General features: G+C 51.8%; 1 protein-coding gene across 1 annotated transcript; it reads right to left on the minus strand.

Annotated features, from left to right (window-relative positions):
• Positions 1-5,641: 5,641 nt before the first annotated feature.
• On the minus strand, positions 5,642-12,664 carry KCNMB1 (potassium calcium-activated channel subfamily M regulatory beta subunit 1). Its single transcript, XM_075543203.1, has 3 exons — positions 12,513-12,664; positions 10,947-11,118; positions 5,642-6,402 (listed from the first exon to the last, which is right to left on the minus strand). The coding sequence occupies exons 1-3, from the start codon at positions 12,644-12,646 to the stop codon at positions 6,133-6,135; spliced, it is 576 nt and encodes a 191-aa protein (XP_075399318.1). The 5' UTR covers positions 12,647-12,664; the 3' UTR covers positions 5,642-6,132.
• Positions 12,665-21,063: the final 8,399 nt, after the last annotated feature.

Raw genomic sequence — 21,063 nt, forward strand, 5'->3', positions numbered from 1 at the left:
CACCACGGATAGCAAAGAAGATCCCAAGGCCACAAATAAAGGAGCTTCCAGAGTGGACCGTTCCTACACTGATGGCGCTCAGGGAGAAGAAAGCTGGGGGGGAAGAAAGCAGGGCTCCCCTGGAGAAGCGTGGGTCTCTGAGCGAGTCGCTGCCAAACAGTCTCACGTCCATTCTGCTTTGCAGAAGCGTTGCCAGGTACGCGGGTAGCTGAGGCTGTGGCCCGCCTGGGCCCCAGCTGGGCATTTTGATGGATGTGGGCTGAATAATCCTGGAGCCAGGCAGACTACTGCTAACCACGTGGCTCTTGCTGGGTCAGCTTTGGGTGGCCCACACAAAGAATTTTTTTATTAATTTTTTTTATTAATTACTGGTAAATATATACACATAACAAACCATTGGCCAGGTCAACTTATCTTACACGTGCTATTAAATGGTATTAACATCGCTAGATAGTGACACTTTGTTCAAATGATACTTTTCTAAATATTTCTAAATATTCCCTATAATTCAAAATTCTCCCAGATACAAAACTGACTCAAAAGGCATTTGATCATATGAAGTACCACACCGCACTGACATTTAGCAGAAGGATGAATGAATGCAGTTTACAATCTACTACAGTTTAAAATAACAGTATTTTTTTATGAATCATTCTTTTCGAGAGAGTTGGCATGATTTCAGTAAAGACACAAATTAAGTTTTTTTATTAATACCTCATATAGCACTATTTTAAGCAGGCATCGTGGTGTTTTGGTTTAGGCATTGGGCTCCTAGCCACAAGGTTCGTGGTTCAAACCCACGGCCATTCCATGGGAGAAAGAGAAAACTGTCTGCTCCCACAAACGTTCAGAGTCTTGGCAACCCTATAGAAGGGTGCTGTGATTGGGGATCAACTAGCTAATCATGGGTGCTGTGTTAGTCTGGGTACTTTAGAGAAACAAATCCACAGAAACTCAGGTATAAGAGTTTTATGTAAAGATTAAGTGTGCATCAAGAAAACATCCCGACCCAGTGCTGCCCAAGCCCACAAGTCCAACATTAACCCGTATGCCCAACACCAATCCACAAAGTCCTCTTTCATCTCACGAAACAGACACAACGATGTCAACTGCAGGAGGAAAGCTGAATCAGTGAGCATGTAAGCATCTTCGCGCTGGCAGGGGTCTCCACACAGCTGCTCCAGCTCCCAGGGCTGTATCGTGGTAGGTCCATGTGGTTTCTCTTTGGGGATGTCTTGCAGGAAGCCTTGCAACTGAAGCAGGGAACTGGCTAAGGCAGCCGCAATCTGGTGCTACCATCACAAAGCAAGAGACGGGAGAACTAGAAAGGCGTGACTCACGGAGTCATTTATCTCTCCACCCTTCAATTAACCCCACATGTGTTTATCAGCCAGGCTGGCACAATAAACTAACTAACTCAGGTGCTTTGGGAGCTCCATTTCAAAAATAAGGAATTCAAACCTTTCATTACAAAGAACTGGGCGGGTCGGGGGGGGGGGACAACCTCAATTCCATGGGTCAATTCCAACTCATAGAGACAGAGTAGAACTGCCCCTGTGGATTTTTGAGACTGTAACTCTCTACGGACATAGAAAGCCCTGTCTTTCTCCTGAGAAGCCGCTCATGGTTTTGAACTAAGGAACTTGTGGATCACAGCCCAACAAACCACTATGATACCAGGGCACCTTCACTGCGGAGATGGCCATGCTTAATGCGAGTGGATGAGAGAGAAGGAGGAGCGGCATGAGGATAGGAAGCTCCTTGCAGGCAGGAGCTTTGTCTGGACCGTCTCATATTCTTCCCAGCCCTTCATCTTGACATGGTTACTACAATCGTGTTTACTGTGGAGAGAACCCTGACTCATAGCAACACCGTGCTACCGAATCCAGGCCTGTCCCCTCCTCACAATCATCGGTGTGCTCAGTCCACTGCTATAGCCCATGTGGACCGGGAGTATCTCCCAACCGAGGGGGCTGTACTTCCAGCACTGTGCCAGGGAACCTGCCGTGGAGATCCATACAGTTTTCATTGGCTCGTATGCAGAAGGTGTATCTTCCTAGTCTGTCTTAGTCTGGAAGCTCCACTGAAACCTGCCCCCCATGGGTGATTCTGCTGGCTGTTGTCATCATACGAGCACAAAAGCCGCTGCACTACAACACGCTGACAGTCCAAAGAAAGACCACTCATGGACAGAAGTATCATGAAAGTCAAGGGAATCTCTGCCTTCTTGGTTCCACCCCACCCCCACCCCACAATAGAAGCATCCTCTTTGTCCCCTACCCGCTGGTCACAACTTTGGCTGTTGAGATTGAAGCTCTGCCTGTGGTGGCAGGTGGGAGACTAAGCACCTCGAGGATGTCCCACAAACACCCTTCCACTGGAATCGAGAGGCCTGGCTCTCCATGTCCCTGGGCCCATCTTCACCGCATGTTCTGAGTGCTTGGGGACAGTACACTGGAGGGAGACAGAGATGTACTTCTCCAGCTATGGGAAATGGGCCCAGGGAAGATGGAACAAAAAGACAGAAGCACTAGACACTTACTAGCAGAACAATTTATTAAGAACCAATGAGCACCCTCTGCTCCCAGGTAGCCGTTATGCTAAAAGCACCTCTCCTCAGTGTCTATAACTCCATCACGCTTACATGCCCATTATTTCATGCCCGTCCTGAACACGAAGTCCTGAGAGGCAGGCAGGTGCAGACCTGAGAGAAGTAGGCCAGTCCCGTTGACAGGAGGAGGGCATATGTCCCCAGCAAATGAAGGTCATCGTTAATAATGCATGGGCCAGTGGGGACCCATGCCCAGGAGTTCATTTTTCTAAAGAGACATGGTCTGTCCCCCTGCAGGGGTGGCTTGAATACACCTTGGTCACTTCAAGGTAATAAATACGCCTTGAAAGTTTTCATAGAACAAGCCCACAAAACCAACACCCAAACCTGCAGCCATCAAGTTGACCGGAGCTCACAGTAACCTGAGTGTGTGGTGAGTGTTAAGTCCCCAATACTAGTGCAGGTACCATGCGTCAAGTAGCCCCTGGACACGAGACTCCAAGTTTGTACTTTCTTTGGGTTTTAACTTTAACCTTGACTTTCTGAGATCACTGTGGATCCCCATGCTCTTGCACGAAATAGGACAGAGTGGTGTTATGACGCTGTGCACCCATGACCTGGTCCCACGGATGCTAACATGGTGGAAAACACTCTATCGCAAAATCTTCCTGGGGACCTTCTGAAAGGTCTCAGATGACCCTGGTGAGCTCACTGATGCAGGAGGGAGAAACTCTGGGGAGGGGGTACAGCTGCCCCTTGGAGAGAATGCCCGTGAGTACCTGCAGGTGACAACCATGGCTCCCTGGTTGTACGCAACAGCAGTTGGTACGGATCCGAGGGCCCGTCTCAGAACCCTGGCCTGAATAAGGAAGGATACCACTAAGCCTGGGGCCACAGGGCCACCCCTTCCCTGATCCTCAGGGCTTCTAGTGGCTGTGTCCCTCAGCCCTCCAGCTACTCCTGCGCAGGTAGGTGGCTTAGAGGCCTGGCTCTGGAATCATGAAGGCCTGGGTCTGGGCCCAGGGTCCTCCACTTACTGTATAGATGGCCTCGACCGAAGACATCTTGCCGCCTGTTTTTCCTGGCAGCTGATCTAGCACTTGCTGTGTGTCACCCACAATTCTAGGAATGTTCAGTGATAGCGCATTTAATCCCAATGGGCTCATGTGGGAGACACCGGGATTAGTTCAGGCACAGAAGGTAATGGTCCAAAATCCAATAACCTACAAGGTAATGGATCTTTAAAGTTTCCATTATGAAGTCTCCCACGTTTTCATGAAGAGGAAACCAAACAAAGAAAGCCCCAAGCTTGGGGTCCTCAAGTTGTCCCTAACTCCTGGTCCCCTGGGGAGATTCACCCATGCTCTGGTCTTGCTGGTTTTGTTTACTGTCGTCTTTACACAAGCAGTTTGCCAAGCCCTTCTTTGGAAGTGTCGCTGGGGGAATTTTATGCCCCAAACCCATCGCTTCGCCCAGGGACCTTCAAAACCCCATATACTCCAAAATCCCACTCTGCTATGTTGCCTCACCTAAGGAGCTCAGTGGTATCTCACTGTTTTTTGGGGGGTTTGGGGTGTTTTTTTTTTGGTCAGTTCTTGGCACAGCAAACGAAGAGTACAATGTTTGAAATAAATAAATAAGACCAATGGCCTTAAGGGTGACTCCAGCTCCTGGTGAGCCCCTGCCTGGCACAGTAGGCCTCTGCTTTGGGGGGGAATGAACCACCGTGCTTTCTTTCCAGCTCTGGGTGGACTTGAACTGCCAGCCTTTTAGTTAGTGAACTAGCACTTGGCTGCTCTTATCCTGCAGGGACTCTTTCATGTAATAATAAGCGCCAATGCTCGGTAGTTCACATTATTGCTGTTTGCCTTGTGGATGTGCCTGAGACTCATTGTGTGCTGATAGCAGCAGTAGGTCCCATCTCAACCACCTACCAGGTGGCAGGCGCTTCCTCAGATGAAGCATCATAATTATCTTGGAGACTCAGAAATAAAATCTTGGGGAGAAAGACGTGAGGCTGGAATCGAGGGGCTCAGTTCAGGGAGAGACACCACAGGTCTCACGTCCCACCCAGCTCAGGACTCTTTCACCCCCATCAGCTATCCCTATGCCTGGGACTCATCCTGCAGCATGCATCAGAATGGCCCTGAGGGTTTGTTAAAACTAGACTGCTGGGATTCCTCTCCCTCCATACATACATACATACAGAGAGAGAGAGAGAGAGAGAGAGAAGTCCTAACTGGGTAGATCTGGACTGGATAGGTACGTGTCAGGGTGCTGACTGCAAGGTCGGCAGTCAGCACATTAAACCTAACAGCCACCCCTCAGGAGAAAGACAGGACTTGCTACTCTCGTCACGAGTTACTGTCCTGGAAATTTGCAGGGGCAGTTCTGCCCTGTCCTGTAGGGTCAGGTCGCTGTGAGTTGACTCAATGGCAGTGAGTCTGGCTTTTCCGTTTTGGGACATGGCCTGAGAAGGTGCAGTTCTCAGGAGTATCCAGGGGCGCTCGTGCTCCTGCTCCAGGTGTCACATGGTGATGGCCACTATTTTCAAAGAATACCTTGGAATGGTTACATTTGCTTCCTTCTATGTCTCTATGAGACCGACCTTCCCCAGCAGGCTCAGTGCTCTCTTTCTGAAGGGACTCTGGGATGCTCAGCTGCTAACTGAGAGGTCAGTGGTTCAAAGCCACCAGCAGTTCCCCAGGAAAATAAACCCAGCAATCTGCTCCTGTCAAGGCCATGGGCCTTGGAAACCTGAAAGGGACGTTCTGCTCTGTCCTTTCGGCAGGAAGAGGGGGAGAAGGGTATTCATCAGAATCCAACGGACAGCCCACAACAACAAACATCCCAACTCCTTACAAAAGAGCACCCACTCTGACTTTCCTGATGAGAAGTACAAATCAATAGATAATAGAAGCAAGTACCTTCCTCCTGTTGAAAATTTAGAAAAATACCTCATGGAAAATAAAAGGGTGGGGGGGGCGAATAAGGGAAAAAAATATATCCACCACCCTCCCACCATCTGCGATCATCACTCTTGATGCTGAAGTTGTGGAACGTGTTTTCTTACAATGCGTCGTGATCCGTGTGGGTTTATTAATATCGGGATGAACCAGGTGAGTTTCAATGCCTTGTGGATTCACATCATCATCAGGGGGCTCTGTAAGTGGAGGCTGCTTTGGGGGTTCGTATGATGGAGTTAGAAGAAGGAACTCGGGTTTGCCCAGGGTGGCTTCCTGGTTGGGGTGCCAGGGCTCCCCGCCACGAGCAGGAATGTGGACACCAGGTGAGGATCAGGTGGTCTGGAGGGCTGGGGGTGGCACACAGCAGTGCAGGGGAGAGAAACAGGGCTGGGTGGGCAGAATGGAGACAGGAAATGTAGGGGAGCACAGGTGAGTCTTATGTCTTCCTAGGCACGCGTATGCTTGGGCAGGAAATGACGTCCCCAGGACACATTGCTGGAGGCAGACCATGCAGTGGCTCACAGGATGGGCAGGAGCAGGGAACATGGCTAGGGGGGGCGTGTAGATCTCTCTGTGAGGAGGGGTCTCGGGGGCCCACTCCTGGCATCGCAGGGTCTACCTCTGGGCTGCCAGGATGGAGAGAGACTGGTTCATCTTCACCATGGCGATCACGAGGAGGCCGCCGGTCAGCAGGAAGGTGGGCCAAAAGAGGGAGAAGAGCAGGGTCTGGGGCCCGTAGAGGCGCCGGTACAGCACGCTGGGTTCCTTCTCCCGTGTGGCCGAGAAGCAGGAGAAAGCCTGATGCGCATGGAAATTGGCCCTGACCTTGTCCACGTCGGCCCGGGCCGCCAGGTAGTCATCCAGGCTGCCTGGGATATAGGAGCACTGTGGAAAAGAAGCAAGAGCACCCATGGGCCTTGTTTTTCATGGATGCTTTTTCATGGGACCCTAGGGTGAGAGACTGGGATGGAGTAAAGGGACACGTGGATTAGGAGCCACGCCCTCTGGGTGGGGACATGGGCTGCAGGATATGGCATGGTGGGCACTGCAAAGTCCCAGGGGCACTCGAATGAGGGACCCCACTGCCAGTTTTCAGCTCACCCACTGAACTGCCTTCTGGGCCCATGGAGCTATGCTATCTTCAGGCAATACAGATCATGAAAAAGGAGGATGTGTAGGGCTAGCGTACTAGATTCTGACTGACTCTTGCTTTGTAGGAAGTGACTGGCTGAACAAACTAGAAGGCCCCTGGCTCCTCCAAACCAGCAGTCCCCACTTCATCCAGACCACCGACACAATGCCACCAGCAAGACCTCCTGTACCCAGAGCACTGACATTTCCAAAGAAGCCAGAAATCCAGGCTTCCTCAGTTTGAAAACACTGGCAGCATATCCTGTTGAAAGCTCTCTGAGGTCTGACTCTGTGAAATCCAAACAAGATGTGTTGGTATTTGACAATGGTGTGAAAGAGAAAGAGGGGGCTTATGAGAGCTCTGTGCAGGCAGTGGGGGACAGACACACATTTACTTCTGTCCCTGAGCAGTATGCATAAAAACCTACAGGTCTGTTCAGGTGAGGCCCAGATGGAAAGCTCACAGAGTAAGCACACCCCGGAGGCCCGAATACCCAACAGGTAAGCTTCTGGGTGATGTTTTACAAGTGTGGCCCTCACAGATACTCTGTGGCTGGAGTGTGGGTCCCTCCCCGAAGCCTGTGCTATGAGCAGGCCATCCTGTAGGACAGGGGAGGCTGCATCTCGGCTCTGATCCTGCGACATGCGGAAGGGAAAGATGCGGCCCCCAGCTGTGGGTCCTTCTCCAACCAAGGAGCAGCTGATGCTGGGAGAAGCTGGGTCTTGAGGAATTGTGTGTTCAGAGCTATGGAGTACTGCAGCCAGACCCTCAGAGTCTGGGGCCCGGAAACCTGACCTGAGCCCAGGGCACCCCTAAATCTCCCCAGGCCCTTCCTCAGACTGTGGCCTTGGACCACCTCCTGGGTGAGCAAAGGTATGGCTGTGGAGACCTGGATTCAACCACCAGCTCCAGGTTGTGTTCATTCTAATCGCCAGGGGCAATGGAGAAGGGAGACGACAGCCTAATAGTACTATTGAAAACAACCCAAAGCTCACTGCCATCTCATGAATGCTGACTCACAGTGACCCCAGAGGGCAGGGTACAAATGTCCCTGTGGGTTTCCAAGACTGTAACTCTTTACAGCAGTAAGAAGGCTTGCCTTTTCCTGTGGAGTCGCTGGTGATTTTGAACTGCTGACTTTGCAGCTAGCACCAACACATAACCACTATGGTGGGAGTTAAAAGAGAGCCTGCTGCAAAGTGCTGAGCTCAGAGATCAGGGTGGGTAAGAGCTCAACAAAGAGGACGATGCTGTTGTTCTTAATAACATCGGCGTCGACTGTCTCCTTAGTTAGGGGTTCCCTGTGGGCCAGCTGAGACGAGATGGGTGTGTGCCCAGCCGGGCTGCACTGTAGCCCTCGCCTGCTGTAGTTACTTGGACTCCTTTATACTGGGCAGCCAGGGCTGCTCCGGTGCTCATTTGCCTCCTCTTCCCTCTGCCTGGGGCCAGCTGACCTCGAGTGACTGTGCAATATCATTGTCCTGACCTCTGACCACAGGAAGGACATAGGACCAGCCCAGGATGAGTAAGTCTTCCATCCGACCATGAGGGCACATTGGCTGCCCGTCCTCCGAGGAGACGTGGGCAAATAGCCTTGCCTGACCTTCCTGCCCACCTGTGTGCCAGCAGACCTCCAGCTGCTCTCACTCGACATCTCCCTGCAGCCATGAACTTGGTAAAAGCAGGGCGTAGATAGCCACCCAGAGAGGTCTATCTTTGAAAAAGAGCACCCGTGGCAAGGACTGAAAAGGTAACTCTGCCCCAAGACTGGGCACCCATCTTTCAGATCGTTCCCCAATACAAGTCAGCCTTCTTCATATTTTACCTGAGACATGAAATGACAACTGCACCTTCCTTACTTTCACTAATGACAGATGTTCTGTGATGGGTTCAACGTGTGTGTGTGTGTGTGTGTGTGTGTGTGTGTGTGTGTGTGTGTGTGAGAGAGAGAGAGAGAGAGAGAGAGAGAGAGAGAGAGAGAGAGAGAGAGATCAAAAGACACATTGCATTGGGTAAATCTGCTGCACAAGACCACGTTCAACATCTTGAAAAACAAGGATGTTACTTTTAAGGACTAAGGTGCACCTGACCCAAGCCATGGTTTTTTCCCTTGCCTCATATGAATGTGGTAGTTGGATACTGAATAAAGAAGAAGGAAGCACAATCGATGCATTTGAATTATGGTGTTGGACAAGAATATTGAAAGGACCATGGCCTGGGAAAGGGACAAGTCGATCTGTTTTGGAAGAGGTACAGTCAGAGTGCTCCTTAGAGACAAGGATGGCGAGACTTCATCTTACATCTTACATACTTTGGGCAAGTCGTAAGGAGAGGCCGTTCCCTAGAGAAGAGCATCATGCTTGGGAAAGCAGGAGGATGGTGAAAAACAAGAAGGCCCTCGACACGATGGATTGCCACGCTGGGCTCAAGCCTCAGAACAATTGTGCAATGGCACAGAGCCAGTGGTGCTTTGTTCTGTTGTGCATAGAGTGGCCATGACTTGGAACTGACTGAAGCATATATCAATCTGGTCTTCTCTTTCGACACTCAACAGAGAAAAACACAGCCAGCCTTCACTCACAGAGGGGCTCTAAAATGGGAAAAGATGAACCTCGCCGTGCTGAACGAGCTCTCAGCTGGTGGTGGATGCCGGGACAGTGGATCCAAACTGCTTGGTGGCTCCCTTTTGAATGATGTCCAAGCCATACAACATCCTGCCAGGCCTTAGGGACACCTCTGCTTCCACCCACCACCAACATGCCAGCCCATTGTGAGCCCTGGCTCTGAGCAATGCTGGTGACAGCCAGGGCTGTCCTTCCAGAGACAGCTGGAGCAAGCTCCCATGCTGCTGACAACTCACTCCGGGCACGAACAGGCCTCACTGCCCTATGCCAGCAGCCTCAGGATCAGGGAGATGGGCACCTCCAGCTCCCAGCTTCCCAGAGGGAATGCCCCCACGCCCCTCATCACCTCTGCTTGCCTTTGAGGGCTGGTCATTTACTCCCTGAGATCAATTAGAGGTTAGCACATGCCCAAGAGGTCATGTGCATGGGTAGGAGTCAGTTCAGCTGCTCCCAAAGCTATGACCCCCACCCAGAGGGACTAAACCAGCCCCCCCTGACCAGTTGCCATCAGGGTGACTCTGACTCACGGCGACCCCTGAGTGTCCGTAGAACTGTGCCAACTTTCCAATTGGCAGGTGAGTACTTAACTACTGTGCCAAGAGGGCTGCTGCATCCCTCCCTCCCAACCAAACAAACAAGCAAACAAAGACCCATAGCTCTCCAGTGGGTTCTGACTTATCGTCGTGCCATCGGGTCCATTCTGACTCAGCGCCCTGTATTAGAACAGCCCAGAGTGTTCCTAAGCTTCTCATCTGGATGCACATGGACCACCATGCTTTCCTCCTGCACAGCCACTGGGCAGGTTCGAACCTCGAACCTTTTGGTTAGCAGCTCAGTGCTTTCCCACTAGAGCTGCGATGACTCCCTCCATCCTAAGGAGTGATACAGCAATCAGCTCTTGAATCTACACAGAACCAGTTTTTGCTCTCCAGTGGTGGTTGTTTGAGTCCCACCCAGAGGTGCCTCAGAAGAAAGGCCGGGCGACCTACTGCAAGAGCAGCCCCGTAAAACACCTGCAGCCCACTGTTCTACTCTGATACACAGGGAGTCACCAAGGATCAGCTTTAACTCCAGCACAACTGTTGGGTGCAGCGCCCAGGACTGTTTGCTGGATGAGAGAGTGAGTGGGTGAGTGAGTGAGTGAGTGAAGAAGTGACAACTTGCATTTTCTTTAGGAGAAGCTGGTGCAGTAGGGTTTTGGGGGGATGGGGTGGAGGGAGTGGTGACTGGCTGTCCCCAGGAGTCTCAGAGGCTCTACTTAGCCACAGGGTGGAAATTGCAGCATCAACAGCTGCTGCTTGTTAAGCTTTTACCAGCCACTGACCATTAAGATCGACACCTTATACATGGCATCTCTAACATGGCACTTAGGTACAGCATTACTCTCCTGATTCTGCGAAGGTGGAGTCCTAGGCTCAGAGGGTCTCGGTGGCTGCCTCAGGCTACACAGGATACGGCAGCAGAGCAGGGATGTCTGAAACCCCAGATCTGCCTGCCTCCAGGAGCCCAGCCTGTACCCACTGTGGGACCCAGGCACAGGGGTTCATCTCTTGGGCTCTGCTCTCCACTTGGGGGTAATGACAGTCAGATTTGTCTCTGTGAGAAGTAGGGGTGGGACTGGCTCAACCATCTGTTAGGATGATGGCCCTGTCCACCCAGCCCCCAGCCAGTACCTGCTGGTTCTGGTCCCGAGTGTCCTCCGTGTGGTACAGCATGGCCCACCTGCCCACGGCTGACACGTTGACCCACAGGCATGGGTACTGGGGCACTTTCTTGCCCCCCAGCTCCTCCTGGTCTCGGATGTTGGTCTCAATCAGGTGGCACATGGATTCCTGGGTCCACACACTGGGGAGAGTGTACACACACATACACCAGACACACATGCGAGCTCAGGGCCATGTGGACCTAAAAGTTAATGGAACTTATCCTGTGAATGTTTTAAAGGCCCTCTGCACCCCCCTGAGCACCAGGATCACATACAGAACACTTGGCATGATCCCTCTGGTCTCCCGGGAGGCCTTAGAGAGACATAACCTGGGACCTCACCCTGTTCACTGACAGGAGCTTAGTTCCAGGGCCTCCGGCAAAACAGACTCCACCATCAGCTCAAGAATGGTTTGTAACCCTGGCTACTCCCCCCAAAATCTGGGAATCTTTCAAAATTGCATCCCCATGCCCCAGCCACATCCCATACTAGCATAGAAAAATCTGGTATTTTTAAAAAGCGCTCCCTTGTAATTCTGATGAGATCTAGGACCGAGACCTTGCTGTGCACATGATGGTCATCTTCCTGTGAGGGAAGAAGCTCAGTGGCCCAAGTGACCACACTTCCAGGGCCACCCTGGACCGGGAGCCAGACCACGTGCTTTCCGAACCTTCGCCGACCCCCTCCAAAGGGCAGGTGTAGGGGGAGTCTGATGTGTGTGCGGACAGGGAGGATTCAGGGAGAGAGTTGGACCTGCGGCCTCCTGTGCTGGAAACACAGGGCTGCCCTGAGTCATGGCGTGCTTAGTAAGATTCCAGCCTGGCTCCACTCCAGCCTTGTAAAAAGTGAGGAGGTTCAGGCCCAAGAGAGGTGACAGGATCATCAACACATCAGGGCATCCACTGTGACTTATCTCCCTTTTACAGGAGGGAGGACAGACTCCAGCACCAGGGCGGCCGGTCGCGGCACGGCTGTGGCCTTCGCCGGTGGACAGGCAGAGAGCACAAGGTGTTTGTTCCGAGAGGAACCAGATCAGGACCAGCCCAGCTGTTCTGTGAAAGTTTCAATAGTGGACCTCTCAGGAAGGGTGGTAGGGAGCCTTCTCGTGAGATTCCGAGTTGGGTTACGGGAGGAGATTTCAACTCAATGGAAGCACTTATTAGCAAAATGCCAGTGCAAGTGTGGTAGTGAGTGCCCTGTCACTGGAGGTATTCAAGAGCCTGGATGGCCACCTGATCCATCTGTTTCGGGGCCAAGGTCAAACAAATGAGCTATAAAATGCTATGAGTCTCTGCTTGCTGCTGGGGTCGGTCTCCCACGGTATCGCTCATTCTGACCCTTGCCGGAGAAGGATGTCTTACTCGGCTACCTCCCCAAGCCCAGCTGGTGGGTTCACATCAGCCTGCCTCCCACCTGTCTACCCTGAGCCTGAGAGTGAGCACTGCCCAGACCTCACTGATGTGTGCATCGGGGTCCGTCACAGAGCCAGCCCTTAGAGGAGACCTTTGGGGTGGGGACCAGGAGTGGTGGGTACCTTTTCTGGTAGAGGGGCAGCACGGTGGTGCCCAGGATGTAGTAGGTGATGACGGCACATACCACCATGGCCACACCCAGGCACAGGGCTCGAGTCTCTCCCCGCTTCTGGGCCATCACCAGCTTTTTCCCCATGTCCACGGCGGGGAGGGGTCATCTCTGGGGTCACAGAGCAAACAGAGGTGAGACCAGCCGCACAGAGGAGGGCAAGTGAGAGAGGAGGGCGCATCACTCCTCTGTCGCTATGAAGTGCTACAACTGACAGGGGCTTGTGGCAGCACGTAGACCTCCCGAATTCCATTTCTTCACGAGGGGTTCATGGTCAGAGAGATCCAGGCGCACGCCCAAGGACAAACGGCCTGCGGGTGTGGTTGGCTGAAAATACCCCCACCCCTGGCAGACAACAGACATAGTCTCATCCCTGTCTTCTGAGCGTTGCCTTACTCAGCAAAGACTTGGCAGGAGTGATTCAGTGAGGGATCTGGAGATGGATTTTTCAGATTCATGAAACTGTGGGATCTTTGCACGAGAGAGGAAGTAGGAAGTTGCCGGCAAACATCAGCCGAGAAGAAGAGGTTGGAGTGAGGCAGCCACAAGCCAGGGAGTGCCTGCAGCCCCCCCTGAAGCTAGAGAAGGCAAGACACTATGGTGACTCCCCTAGCACCTCAAGAGGGAGCACAGTCCTGTGGACCTTGATCTCTGGTTTCAGACTTCTGGCCTCCAAGGCCATGGCCTTATGAGGAGTGGGTGGGCATCATGCACCTGCCCCACAGAGAGCATGTAGGGTTTCACGGCTGCCAAAACAGTCCCAAAGCAGAGGTGGCTGGAGGTAGCAGGCAGTGAAGGGAGGTAGACCCCCCGCAGGCTGCCCAGGACATGGGAGTGGGCGAGAGGTCATACTCCAGTGGGCTCCATAAGGGCAGGCTGTCCCCTTTAGGCCAGGGAAGGAGAAGGAGGAGGAAGGAACAAACAAACAAACAAACAAGTAGTTGTCTTTGAGCTGAGCTTTCATATAGAGATCTCCAGACGTTCCTCTGTTAACAAAAGATTGAGGTCTACTCAGAGGTATCCTGGAAGAAAGACTTGGTGGACTTCTGAATGAACAGCCAATGCCACCCCCACGGAGCACAGTTCTGTTTGGCAGACGTGGGGTCACCATGTGCTGAGCCACAGAGCTGCAAGCTCCCTTCCCGGGGGCAGACTCCCCCTTGGTTCGGAGAGCTGCCCCCTGATGGTGTTGTTAGGGCTGTCATGTTGGTTCTGAATCATAGTGACTCTCTGCCCAACAGCACAAGCACCACCCAGTCCTGCGCCATCTCAGAATGGTTCTGTGTGAGCCCATTGTAGCGACAGGGTCAATGCATCTCTCTAGGGCTGTGGTAGTTACATAAGCTGCTGTCAATCTGAGAGGGACTGAAGAGGGAACGGGTCAAGTTTAGCCTGTGAATCAGGTCGCAGCTTGATGAACTCAGTTGAAGGCGCTACGGAGATACATAGTTTGATTGAGGTGAGACACACCCTCACTCCCTGAGAGACATTGCAACCGGCAAGACACGGAGCTCCATCAGTGCCTTGAACTGCAGGAACGACATGGAGACCCCTGCCAGCACTGAGATGCTTACGACATCACTGCATCCACAAGACTTCCCACCCACTGGCCTGTGATCTTCCTGCATTCAGCATCATTGCATGTGTTTCATGAGTCTGAAGAGGAATTTATAGCTTGGTATCCAACCTATGGGCTAATATCAGACTTATGGACTTGATCTGGACTGGGCTGGGATGTTTTCTTAATGTATAATTTACTTTTTAGATAACGCTCTTTCTTATACACATATGAGTGTCTGTGAATTTGTTTCTCTGGTCTTCCCAGACGAGCACTAGGGCCCTGCTTTTCTTCACGGCCCTCTCTCGCTAGCTTAATGTCCTTCTCCAGGCACATGTCCAAAGTATGTGGGATGAAATATGTGAGATGAAATCTCACCATCCTTGCCTCTAAGGAACAGTCTGACTGTCCTGCTTCCAAGATAGATTTGTTTGTTCTTTTGGCAGTCCATGGTACTTCCAATATTCTTCACAGGCACCGTGATTCAATTGCATCAATTCTTCTTTGTTCTTCCTTATTCAGCTGCCCCATTTAAAAGGAAAACAAAAATCATCACCATTGCGTTGGTTCCAACTCATCCGTGACCCTACAGGACAGGGTAGAACTGTCCCTGTAGGTTTCCTAGACTGTTAATCTTTATGGAGTAGAAAGCCTCATCCTTTTCCCATCGTGTGACTGGTGGTTTCCTAACCTAGTGGTTACCATAGCCCAAGGTATGACCCACTTTGAAACCAGGGTTCATGCCAGCTGCCTCTGGTAAATGGCTGTGCTGTTGTTTTGTGGTTGCTTTTTATGAGCTGGTTGAAGTGAACCAGATTCCGTCTGTACAGAACGTACAAGGGTTACAGAGAGCCTTTCTCTGTGAACCTCCTATTTCAGGATGAAATGTAACCAGGTATTGGGGAGAATTTCTCCCTCCCTGCACCCTTATCCCTAGATATGTTAGTCTACGTACTTTAGAGAAACAAATCCACAGAAACTCATGTACAAGAGAGAGTTTTATATAAAGGGTGAGTGTACATCAAGAAAACATCCCGACCCAGTGCTGCCTAAGCCCACAAGTCCAACATTAACTCATATGTCCAACACCAATCCACAAAGTCCTCCTTCATCACCACAAAACACATCCAATGATGCTGACTGCAGGGGGAAAGCTGAGTCAGTGAATGTGTAAGCATCTCAGCACTGGCAGGGTTCTCCTCACGGCTGCTCCAGCACCCAGGGCTGCATCGAGGTAAGTCCACGAGGTGACTCCTTGGGGATGTCTTGTAGGAAGCAAGCCTTGCCAGCTGAAGCAGGAAACTGGCTAAGGCAGCTGCACTCTGGTGTGACCATCACAAAGCAAGAGACCCAAAAACTAGAAATGTGAGGCTGACTGAGCCATTTAGCCCTCACTGCATCAATTAACCCCACATGTGTTTATCGGCCAGCTTGGCACAATAAACTAACTCACTAGAGTACTAAGCATATCACTTTTAGGAGCCCACTTGTGTCCGAGGACAGTGATCCGATGGAACCTCTAGCAAACACCCTTGTGTTCTACTCACGCGTGCGCCTTACTTCTGGACTGTTCACGTGTCCCCCTCTCTCCTCTAACCCTATTGCCGTGGAGTCAATGCCAACTGCTTGCACCCCGCGTGTCACAGGGTAGAGTGCTCCCTGGTGTCGACTTGGCAGTGAACTGCGCAGAAGCAGATGTCAGGGCCGCTCTTCCATGGCACCGCAGGCTGAGCTCAAGTCAACAGCCCTTAGGTTATGGTGGAGCATGGTTTTCTCCACCCTCTCTCCTCAGCCCTCCCTCTCCTCTCCTATGAGGCAAGTCCACATTGCAGAACCGAGGGAACAGCCCTGCCACTGTCTTGCCCTAGGAGGCCATCCAGCCCTCCCCTTCTCCTCAAGGTGATTGACAAGGTTGGTGTCCCCTCACAGTTTCCAATCTCACCAGGGGCATCCTCTAAAATGAGACAGAGCAAGGGAACAACATTGTGTCACGTGGTTCAGGGGCAAAAAGCCTCCGTGACCTGCTTCCCCTGAACTGCACCCTAGACTGCCCAAGGTCAAAGGCACCTTGACCTACCCAGGGACTGTGGGACCAAAGGAATGTGTGGGTTGGAGCTCCCAGGAACCTGTAATCTTGAGGACATTGACTGAGCACCCACTTCTCTCCTGGGAAGGTTGTGATATACTTACAGGAATGCTTCTCCTGGCACAACCTTGACCTTCCTGACTAATCACCTACCTCCCGCTGCCAGGGGCCAGTGCCCTTCCACTTCATGTGTCCTGCCAGCCCTCTGGGCACTCCTCAGGATGACCAACAAGAGGAGGGACTCTGTTGTCACCAGATCTGGGAACTCAGAGGGACATGGGAGGAGAGGCGGTGGTGGCAAGGGCCTCTGGAAGTGATGACTGACTCAGACCTTGCCTCTCTGTCATGCCCAGGTGGGGGAGCATTGCCTAGTCCAGTGAGGGGATTATAGAGTCATGCTAAACCCTAAGACTATACCAGGAGGCCTATTTACGTAGAAAAGTTTAGCTAGAAGTTGGACCTCATCATCCATCATGAGAACCTTCAGACAGGATGAAGGCTGAGAACTGTTGATAGCCTCTGAGGCTGGGACAAGAGAGAGAGGTTTCAACTACAACAAGGGAGCATTTCAGTTAGACTCCAAGAAGAACTTCCCAGTTTAGAGAGGCATCTAGCATCACTGGCCTTTCATTTTGTCTGAATTTCTCCCCCTTTAGAAAAGCCCCTTCGATCTAAGGTACACATAGGAAAGATGGAACAGAGAAGGGGAGGCTTTTGGAGCGTCCTATGTGACCCCACACGTGGGTCCCTCTCATTTCTCTTAGCAATCAGACATGGTGTGTAGGGGCTCCGGGGATCCAACCCTGGCTTTGCCACTCAACAGCCAGGTGGTGATACCAGGAGGTCAGTAAATAAAATAGTACTCGCTGTAGCGAGCGGTGATGAAGATCACACGGAGTATAAAGAAAAAGTACTGGACGCGGTACCTGGCCGAGGAGGCCCCTGACAAATGCGCGGATGAAAGCTGACCAGGGAAGCAGTGGAGGTTAGTAGCAGATGCTGCAGTGCCCCGGCCGAGCGGATGTTTGTCCCGCTGGTGCCCACTGTGACAGCAGTCACATGTGGTCCTGATGTCTGGGCTGCTGCCCTCTGGCAACTCTGGACACTGGGCACTGGGTCACCAGAGAGGACGGCCACAGCTGACCACCAGCAGTCCTAGTCCCAAGTGACACAGCATCAGCCCCTCCAGAATCCAGAATCCCCCTAGACTGCCCAGAGAGGGGAGAGGTGCCCCCTGCCTACCCCTCCCTGGACGTGCCTCCAGCTATCTTCCCCCGGAGCTCCCGCCTAGCCCGTCTGTTCTCAGACCAGTACTCACAGTCTCCCAGTTCCCCGGAGAGGTTTCCGCAGGCAGACAGTTTCTTTCTGTCTGGCCCCCACCCCACAAGGGCCCAGAGATCCAGCAGGAAGCAAGGCCTCCTGGGCCATCCCCAGGGAAGCCGCCCTTGGTCCCCATCTGGGGCGAGCCTCCATGCCCAAACATGGTCATGTCTGCACACACCACGCCAGACTGAGACGCGGAGAGCAGGTGAGAGCCAGTGGGCCGACAGCTGCTGTGCAGGGCCCCATACCTGCACTGCCGGCCTCTGGTCAGAAAGAGACTGACTGCAAACAAAAGCAGACCGAAAACAGAACAGGGGCAAAGACTGCCCTGGTCTATTTGGAAACTTTTTTTTCTTTTTTCACTCCATCTCTCTGGGCTGGCAGAGAAGGCAGAGATGGAAACGGATTTTCCTTTTGTTGATGTGGCGCTGGGGGTTGGGGGAGGAGATGCCACCGGAGAGGCTGGGGTGGGTCAGGCCTGTAGATACTCAACCCCCAAACCAAACTCACTGATGTTGAGTTGAGTCCCTGCCCTTGACTCACATGGTGGGCTGCTAGCCACAAGGTCAGCGGGTTCAAACCCAGCAGATGCTCTGCAGGAGAGAGATGAGGCTTTCTGCACCCTCACCCTCCAGCCCACAGAGGCAGCTCTACCCTGCCCTGTAGGGAGGTGATGAGTGTGTGCTACCTGAGAGAACAGCCAAGCTCCTCTGGCCTTGGTAGATAGATGACATGCTGTGTGACCTGGGGTGAGTCACTGCGCCTCTCAAAGCCAGAAAGTTCTCATCTGTGCAATGGGGATTTTAAAACAGGGGCTGCCACAGGCCAGGGGGATGTCTTGTTCCACTGGGAGCCAATTACACACCAGCTAATAACCACCGCCATCTGTGCCCGGCCTCTTTTACACCGGGCTCTGAGGAGGACCCTGGAGGTGTGGGTCCGAGGTTTTCAGAGATGGTCCAGGGTGACTTTGAAACAGATTCTAAGCGGGTCCACTTCCTCCAGCCTCCCCTTTCCTAATGGGCCTGATAACCAAAAGTAATCTGGGAAAGCTGGCCTTCAACCTGGTGAGTAGTTTTCAGAGCAAGATGAGAGACATGGGATAAACACAAATGTCAATGTTCTGCCCGGCCCCAGGCAGTGAGATTGCAAGCATGGGCCTGCCTTCATTCAGGGGCCAGAGCATCCTCCTGGGTCCCCTGGGATCATCACAAAATGCCAGTTCCTCATCCTGGTGGGGAGGGTGGGAGGGGGGAGGGAGAGAGAGAGAGAGAGAGAGAGAGAGAGAGAGAGAGAGAGAGAGAGAGAGAGAGAGAGAGAGAGAGAGAGAGAGAGAGAGCAGGCACACAGTGCCACAGACCAACTAAGCGAGCTGTTAAAGATGATCACACCTGAAATTTATAACCAAACATTAGCGTTCATCCCAAGGCTCTTTGTCTTTCTCCCAGGTCACTGAGACACAGTCAAATGCTTCCCTCAGCCTTGCTCTCCGCGGGGGCTGCTGCTGCTGGTACTGGGTGCCATGGAGTTGAGACTGCCTCAGGGTAACCTTATAGGCAATGCTGTCTGGTCTGCGCCACCCTACATTCCCTTTTCTGCCTGAGCTCCTGAGAGGAGCTGGGTGGGACCCTGGATTATTCTCTTCTGCATGGGGGGGAGGGAGGCGACATGTGGGTCAGGACAAGGAAAACGCAGACTGCAACAAACATGGCTGTTCTGCATCCCTGTCATCCAGTCATTTCCAGCTCGCCGCAACCCTACGCAGGATTTCTTTTTTTAAACATTTTATTAGGGGCTCATACAACTCTTATCACAATTCATACATATACATACATCAATTGTGTAAAGCGCATCTGTACATTCTTTGCCCTAATCATTCTCAAAGCATTTGCTCTCCACTTAAGCCCTTTGCATCAGGTCCTCTTTTCCCCCTCCCTCCCTGCTCCCCCCTCCCTTATGAGCCCTTGATAATTTATAAACTATTATTTTGTCATATCTTGCCCTGTCCGGCGGTTCCCTTCACCCCCTTTTCTGTTGTCCGTCCCCCAGGGAGGAGGTCACATGTAGATCCTTGTAACCGGTTCCATCTTTCCTATCCACTCACCCTCTACCCTCCCCGTATCGCCCCTCACACCCCTGGTCCTGAAGGTATCATTCACCCTGGATTCCCTGTGCCTCCAGCTCCTATCTGCACCAGTGTACATCCTCTGCTCTATCCAGACTTGCAAGGTAGAATTCAGATCATGGTAGTTGCGGGGGAGAAAGCATTTAGGAACTGGAGGAAAGCTGTATTCTTCATTGGTGCTGCATCGCACCCTTACTGACTCATCTCTTCCCCTAGACCCCTCTGCGAGGGGATCTCCAGTGGCTGACAAATGGGCTTTGGGTCTCCACTCTGCACTTCCCCCTTCATTCACTATGGTAAGATTTTTTTTTTCCGATGAAGCCTTATGCCTGATCCCTTCGACACCGCGTGATCACACAGGCTGGTGTGTTCTTCCATGTGGGCTTTGTTGCTTCTGAGCTAGATGGCCACTTGTTCACTTTCAAGCCTTTAAGACCCCAGACACTATCTCTTTTGATAGCCTGGCACCATCAGCTTTCTTCGCCACATTTGCTTATGCACCTGTTTGTCCTCAGTGATCATATCATGGAGATGGGCACCCAATGATATGATTTTTTGTTCTTTGATGCCTGATAACTGATCCCTTCAGAACCACGTGATCACACAGGCTGGTGTGTTCTTCCATGTGGGCTTTGTTGCTTCTGAGCTAGATGGCCGCTTGTTTATCTTCAAGCCTTTAAGACCCCAGACGCTATCTCTTTTGATTGTCGGGCACCATCAGCTTTCTTCACCACATTTGCTTGTTCACCTGCTTTGGCTTCAGTGGTTATGTTGGGAGAGTGAGCACAATAGAATGCCAATTTAATAGAAGAAAGTATTCATGCATTAAGGGAGTGCTTGAGTAGAGGCCCAATGTCCTTCTGCCACCTTAATACTAAACCTATAAATATAGGCACATAGATCTATTTCCCCATCCTCATATATATGTTTGCATATGTACATGTCTTTGTCTAGGCCTCTATAAATGGCCTTTGCCTCCTAGCTCTTTCCTCTATTTCCCTTGACTTTCCTCCTGCCCCACTATCATGCACCGTCCCCAGCTGGATTACAGCTATACATCTTCATTACCTTACCCTTGATCATTCCCTACCAGGCCTCCCACACCCACCTCACCACCAATTTGGATCCCTTGTTGTTCCCTTGTCCCTGGGTTTGTTAACACCACTTCCTTACTTCCCACCTCCCCCTATCCCAAGCCCCCTGGAACTGTCGGTCCCATTGTTTTTCCTCCAGATAGTTCATCCAGTCTATCTTATTTAGACAGACCTGTGGAGATAATAACATGCACAGAAACAAGACAGGAAAACAAAGCAACAGTATACAACAAAACAACAACAACAAACCACTGACAAAGAACAAAACAAAAGACATCAAGAAATAAAAGCTTGTAGTTAGTTCAAGGATCGCTTGTT

The sequence above is a fragment of the Tenrec ecaudatus genome, chromosome 2, assembly GCF_050624435.1.
Source record: "Tenrec ecaudatus isolate mTenEca1 chromosome 2, mTenEca1.hap1, whole genome shotgun sequence".
Classification (NCBI taxonomy): Eukaryota; Metazoa; Chordata; class Mammalia; order Afrosoricida; family Tenrecidae; genus Tenrec; species Tenrec ecaudatus.